Raw genomic sequence first — 7,510 nt, forward strand, 5'->3', positions numbered from 1 at the left:
ATCTGCTCCCCTTTTTGTTTAAATTTAGTTTCCTAGCTATTGATATTAAAGATCTTAAGGATATTGATTTCACTTTCAACAATTTGACCACTCAAAGTGTTACATTTTTCTTCTTTTAAAAAACTTAGGGTGCAATTTTGGGTTTGTTTAAAAACAAAGGGATACGTTTTGAATTATCAAGAACATAGGTATAAATGTAGGATGTATATAAAATTGGGGGGTACCTTTTGAATTTTCTCGTAAAAATCTCCACAACAGTTGAAAGGGAACCCATAGACATCTTCAATGAACTCGATTAACCATAAGTTCTGTAGGAAAATGGGAAAATCCATTGAGCTAATGTTGGATTAACCACTAGTCCTGGAGGAAAAATACATCTTAACCCGGCTTTCCTAACTGCAATGCACTGAACAAAAAGATATCCAAGCGACTCTCCTAAGTCGTAGGATACTTCTAGCAACAATCACAGATGGCAAAAAAGAAACAAAAAAGCTTTACACCTTTCTCTCAAATCTTGGTCACTTTTCATTGCAGTCTGATTCGATCAAGACTCTCCGAAACAGTCTTCATCCGGGGACGAATCTCCGGGTCAATTTCTGTACAATTAAGGGCAATATGAAATGCTGCCACGACCTGTTTCTTTGCGTGAACCTCATGCAGAAGCGCAGGGTCGATAATCTCAGAAAATGGTCTTTCCTCCCTAAACGCCTTCCTAACAAAACCCTCTAGTCCCTTGCCATCATTCTCGGGGCCCTCATCTGGCAGCTTTCCTGTCAAAATCTCTAATAGCACGACACCAAAAGAATAAACGTCACACTTCTGTGTGAACTTGCTGCCAGAGTTCCGAGCCTCAGGGGCCAGGTAAACGGTCGAAGGAGCTGAAACTTTCAAGCCAGATGTTACAATGGAAGAGCTTGAGTTCTGTTTTCTAGATGCTGAAGTGGTGAACTTGGAGGAACCTGATACAAGACGGGTTAGTCCAAATCCTGATATGTAAGGCTGGAGATCATCGTCAAGAAGGATCTTTGTTGATTTGAGGCTGCCATGGACATACTTCCGAGGAGTGTACTCGTGTATGTACATTAAACCTCTAGCAGTTCCTTGAGCAATTTTTAACCTCGCTGACCATGATAATTGTGGTAAAGAATTGGAAGGTCCCTCTGTTTGAAAAAGAAAATGTGTTAGTTAGCCATCATATTCTTTCGATGATTAAAATAAATTGCAACCAACCAACATCCTTTATAAATCAACTCTCATCATAAAAAAAAAATAAAAAAAAATAAAAAAAAAACATGCCAACTTTCATATAGAGTTCGGAGTGATCCTAAGTTTCTTCAACAGATTTCCACTACTTTTTAATCTAACATCACGATTATACCGGCATAATCAACATCAAATTTGTAGATTTCTGAAGGAAAATTAACATGCAGCAGAACCATAAAAGGAGTTTGGATCCTTAAAGCAAGGCAACAGTTGCTCCAGTGGACCATTTGCTTCATTAAATGTCAATGAATTGGATTGAATGGAAAATTAAACACTGAACATTTCAGTGAATGTCTTGTGGTCCGGAAAATGTTATCTAACAAAATATCTGGCCCTAATTTTTTAAGGAAGTGTTTTTTGAGGTCCCGATTTTTCAAAACAAGTGTTTTAACCTATCAAAATTTAACACTCCCACAACGATAAATAGAAGTGCTCTTAAAAGAATTCAAATCTTCAATTTAATAGTAATCAGTCACATATCCACCGGACCAACTACTCGTGGAGGATTTGAATAAGCATGCAAATACTTATTTTGAAAATTAGTTAGTGCCAGATAACATGCATTCCGGGCAGGAAAAAAAACAAACAGCCATAACTGTGCCTGAATTGAATTATTAATTAGCGAATGGAGACAAAAACTCTGCAAGAATGTCAGAACACGAGCAACAACTAAAAGGGCCCCAATAAGTATGAGTGTATGACGTTTCATGAAGAGAAAGTTAAAATGGAAATGCTAAGTACTCATATTGAAGTTTAAAATCCCATCAAGAAAAGAGAGAAGAAAAAGTCAACTCAGGAACTGCGCATCACACATGGGATGTTACGCTTGGAACACGGATCTAACTACTTGATCTCTTTTGGGCACAAATAATCATGAATTTTGTTATAAGAAGAAAGATATGTGATATTGTACTAACTTATTGTTCACATCATACGATGTATGTAAATTTTGATAAAGATGAACGGCCACTTTCTATGACTTTTTACGACGCTCTCTCTTAAATGTTCAGTATTTATAATATCTCATTAAAAATCTTATTAAGAAAAATATAATGGAATAAAAATCATAGCAGAAAGAGTACATTCTTTTATGTGTTTTATACTATCTCGTTAAAAACTTTATTAATAAAATTCTGTGAGATAAAATCATAATAAGAAAAAAGAGTACAGCTACATAAATTATGTTGTAAAAAGTCAAAACAGACAGCTGTTCATCTTTATCAAAATTTACACAACAACACGTGATATGAATAATAAGTTACATATAGTAACTTAATATTCATTATAAAAACAGGCATTTTCGTTCTCTTCGATGTACTTTTATATCAGAATTCAAAATAAGAATCTTTCGCTCTCTCCTCTCTATCTCTGTCGTTTCAAGTTTTTAACTTTAATACCTTTCTTTAGTATCTCCTTATGTTCTTTTGTCTAAAAAATTCAAAAAAAGACAACTCGAGTTCTAACTTTATTCAAGTTCACGTTCTTTTAAGTTTTAATTTTATTCAACTTTACTCAACTTTATTCAAGTTACAACTTCAACTCAAGTTATAACTCAAATTCAACTCAAAAATTACACTCAAGTTACACTCTAAAAGAATAACCTTACTTTTTTACAACAAATTCAACTCACTTCAAATAGTTGGTCTCAAGCTAACTGTATGTAAACCAAATGAACAGGCTATAATCTAGAAGAAATCAACAAAAGGAAATGATCACGACTCACGAGAGGTGATCAAAAGGTTATAATCTGTCTCAAATATCAACTTCAAAAATTACGAGTATATTATTTAATATTCATATGTGTGTCCAAAAACAATGCATTAGTACTACAGTGCTTTTAATTTTTAGACTGTTCTTCAATTCTTGAGCAGCATGGACGTCCTCAACCAAGGAGTCATGTCCATGTCTTAAATCAATTATACTCGAGCAATTATTCTGCAGCCTGCATATGGATTATTCTTTTGTAATATAAATTTTAAGGGAGATTTTTTTCTACGTCTAATATATCAGTACGTCAAATTTTTTTAACCGTTAAATTTACACATATTTTAATTTTTACGTAATTTTATACAAAATTTAACAGACAAAAAATTAAATCTACCAGTATATTAGAAAGTCCTTAACTTTAAGATGTTTAAAAGAAAAAAAAAAGAAAAAAAAAAGAGAATTTCTCTAATGTTATTAACACCAGTGTTCTTACTTATCAATCGTCGAATTTATATTAAATCTTATTAAAAATTAAGTTAAATTAAAAAAATAATACAAATTTGAGAATTAATAATAAAAAAATACCGGTGTTTAAAAAAAAAAAAAAAAACACTAAAGAAATTTAAAAAAAGGGATAAACACAAAACAAGGACGCCTTACCTTTAATCATGAAGAAAGGTACACACGGAGCCCACAGTAACAGATAAACTTGGCCATTATGAGTTGAAAAAGGGTATTTTACTTTTTTTTTTTTTTTTTTTTTTTTGGGAATTGTTATACTGTTTTTGTATTTTACTTTTTTTTTTTTTTTTTTTTTGTTGAGAATTGTTATACTGTCTTTCACATGCATGCTACTGTGTTAAAATTTAGTAATTTGCTATATGTGTTTCATTTGAATATGACAAGTTGTAGCTAGTATAGTCCAATTTCAATCTTGATTCCATAACAAAACAAAGAAAGTTTTTACTGTGTCTTTTTCTTTTGGTTAAAAATAACGAAACGAAACAAAAACGCAGCTGATGCAATAATAATCCATATTGTGTTGTGAGGGGTGTGGTGTATACCTAAACAATATTTATACTTGCGACAAGTATAATAACTGTGGTAGTCAGCACGGTCGGAAACACATCTCAAGCCCAAATAATTATGGATCTCATTGTTTTTTGTTTTGTTTTAGCTTCTATTTTATTCGGGGTAAGAATGATTATTTTAATAATTAAATTAGTTTTTTAACGGTATTGTGCATATTAAAATTTTACGCTCACAAAACAAAATTGTTCTTGCTCACAAATCTAATCATTGAAGTGGATAAAATAACATTATCTACTATTTAATGTCCACATAAAAAAAAAGAGTAACAACAAATATTAAGTTATCTTATCTACAAATGTTTTGACATGTAATATGATTAATAAATTGCAATTTTCTATATTAACAACTCATGCATCATAGTATTTAGTATAAAGAATTTAGATAAATAACTAAAGATTTCTAAAATTATACGTGTATTTTTTTTTTTTGTCCGTGAGGAAAGTGTGTCACATAATAACCGATTTAAACTAATAAATACGATAATAAGAGAATAAAAAAAAAATCTACAATTTTAAAGATGCCACATTAATTTACACGTGCATTGCGGTCCAAAACAAAATTCAGACATTCAACATAAATGCGAAAAATCAATCATTTTGGTAGAATTGAATTCAGAAACTCTTTAAATAAAAAACAAAAACAAAATATCACAACAATTAAAGGAGAGGAATGTTACCGTGTAGCGCGATGTACAGACTCCCATTGCGGATGAAGTCACTGACGAGAAGCTTCTCATCGTTTGCGTAATAATACGCCCTCAGCCGCACAATGTTGGGGTGGTGGACCCTACCGATGGCGTCCATCTCTGCCTCGAAGTCCTTAAACCTCCACGTGGCGTCTCCCTCGCTGAGCCTCTTGACGGCTACGATGGTTGGCGCCGCACCCGATCCCTTCCCCCCTCCGGCCACCACTCTGTAAACAATCCCGTTCCTGCTCTTCCCCACCACGTAAGCCGACGCCCTCAGCAGATCCTCCAAATCCAAACTAAAACCCTCGTCCACCACCACGAATTTACCCTTTTGCCCCTCCTCCTCCGCCACCTCATGATTTACCTCCGCCTTCTTCTCATTACTTCCATTTTTACCCTCACCGGCGTTCCATTTTCTTCGGAACAGCCACACAGTCACCGACAAGGCGCCGATCACCACCGATACGCCGGAGATTATCGGAACCGTCACGGAGCTGCCGGAATTTCCACCGGCGTCGCCATCTCCGTGCTCGCCTAAGCGAGGGATCGACTTCAGAGGCTTCTGAGGGTTTTCTTCCCCGCCGGTCGAGCTCCTCGAGAGATTGGGGTTTTGCGCCTCCGGACACTGAGTCTCGAGAGGGAATCCGCAGAGGCTTGGGTTTCCGGTGAACGCCGTCGGGCCTTGGTTCAGCCGCGATCCGACCTGAGGGATTTTTCCGGTGAGGTTGTTGTGCCGGAGATCGAGGCTCACGAGGACAGGGATTCGTCCGTACGACGGAGGAAAAAAAATGCCGCCGGAGAATCGGTTGTAGGAGAGGTTTAGGGTTCCGACGAGGCTCTGGAGGTCGCCGAGGGAGTCGGGGAGAGAGCCGTTGAGGAGGTTGGAGGAGAAATCGAGGTGTCTGAGAGCCTTGAGGTCGGCGATCTGGGCCGGGATTGGGCCGGAGAGGGAGTTCCGTGACAGGTCCAGGACAATGAGGCCGGTGGCCTTGAAGAGGTGGAGAGGAAAGGGCCGGGAGAAGTTGTTGTGGGCCAAACTGAGTCGCTTGAGCGAGTCGAGACGGCCGAGTTCCGACGGAATGTAGCCTGAGAAGCCCTTGTTTGGGAGGTAGAGATCGGTGACGCGGCCGAGCGTGCAGAGCACGCCCCGCCAGCGACACGGAGTCGTATCGGACTCCGACCAAGATTCGAGAACTCCGCTGGGATCGGCGTCGATTGCGGCTTTCAATGCAAGGAGTGAAAGTCCGTCGGAGTTGAGAGCGTACGAGAAGGAACCGAAGACGAAGAAGAAGATCGTGATCGTGAATAATGAAACCATTGATCGAAGTGGAAGAACCATTATGATGAAGTTTGTGACAATGGCGATCACTTCTGATTCATTGGGAGAGAGAATTTCGGTTTCGGTTTCTCTGCAACGAGAAGTTGCAGAGAGTGAGATAGCAGAGAGAGTAGTTTTTTTGAAGAAGAAGAAGATGTGGGTAGTTTTAAGTTTGAAGTATGGAAGTGAAGTGAAGTTCTCGAGGAGGTGGCGAGTTTCAACGTGGAAGTAAATTTGAATTTTTCTGACAAAGTAGACCCTAATTAAGTAATAAATAACTCAAATTAAAATATTTTATAATCTCTTTAGGGGTAATTTTCTTTAGGTAGGAGGTGTGCATTTGATTTAGAAAGAATAATGGTTGTCTTGGGACGTTTGGTAGAGAGATTCGTTCCCTAATTCGTGATTTGTTATAGTATTTTCTCTCATAAAAAATATATATAAATCAAAAATAATTTGAATCACATGATTTGAATCATCCAACCAAATAAACCCAAGTTGCAATTTTGGTACATACAGGTTTTTAATCTCTTGATTAAAAAGAATCAAAATTTCAATTAATAATATGCTCACGGAGTAGTCCCATTGAAGTTAAAAGTGAAACTATTCTAGTTTTTTTTGTTCAAATTTAAAACTAATTCTTTTCTTTAAAAAAAATATAGTGTAGTAACCATGAAATAATAATTTGAATCCGATACTCTTCAAAATATATATATATATATATCACATTATCAAATTTTTATATTTAATAATAACCTTCGATATATATATCACGTTATTAAATTTTTATATTTGATAAAAAAACTTAAATATTAAAAAACTCTTATAATATATATATATATAACACTTGAATTCAATACGAACTTAATTTTTAAAGAATAATTATCACTGGTACATTTAAATTTTAGAGTCATTATGAGTTTATCTTTGAAATTGTAAAGACTCTCACTTTATCCTTTATATTTTGAATTTTCTCACTTAGCCCTTTACAGCCTCGTTTATTTCACCGATTTGAATTTTCAGTTCTAGATTTTTACAGTAAAAAGTTCTCAAAAAATGTCATATCTAACTTTTTTTTTTCTACAGTAAAAAACTCTCAGAAAATATCACATCTCAACTCGAATTGAAAACTCAAATTCACGAAGTGAATGATGAATGATCACACTTAATTCCATCTTTTTGTCGTTTGATTTTAACAAAAATCCTTTAAAAAAAATTAAATGAGATAAATTTAAAATTTAAAGAGTAAAATGAATTTTTAAAATTTAAAAAATAAAGTGAAAAAGTGAAAATAATTCATTTTTAAAAGTCCCGTTCATTTCACAGATTCGAGTTTAGAATTTAAATTTTAATACAGTAAAAAATTTTTAAAAATAATCACATCTAATTTTTTTATTACAGTTAAATATATTCACATAAAATTATATTTTAATTTAAATTCT

At 34.9% G+C, this 7,510-nt stretch overlaps 1 protein-coding gene across 1 annotated transcript; it reads right to left on the reverse strand.

Moving 5' to 3' along the window:
• Positions 1-303: 303 nt before the first annotated feature.
• Positions 304-6,240, reverse strand: LOC112094471 (receptor protein kinase-like protein ZAR1). Its single transcript, XM_024175397.1, has 2 exons — positions 4,739-6,240; positions 304-1,160 (listed from the first exon to the last, which is right to left on the reverse strand). Exons 1-2 carry the CDS (start codon positions 6,087-6,089, stop codon positions 526-528), a joined length of 1,986 nt encoding a protein of 661 aa, XP_024031165.1. The 5' UTR covers positions 6,090-6,240; the 3' UTR covers positions 304-525.
• Between the last annotated feature and the right edge of the window lie 1,270 nt (positions 6,241-7,510).

The sequence above is a fragment of the Morus notabilis genome, unplaced genomic scaffold (assembly GCF_000414095.1).
Source record: "Morus notabilis unplaced genomic scaffold, ASM41409v2 Scaffold78, whole genome shotgun sequence".
NCBI classification, from domain to species: domain Eukaryota; kingdom Viridiplantae; phylum Streptophyta; class Magnoliopsida; order Rosales; family Moraceae; genus Morus; species Morus notabilis.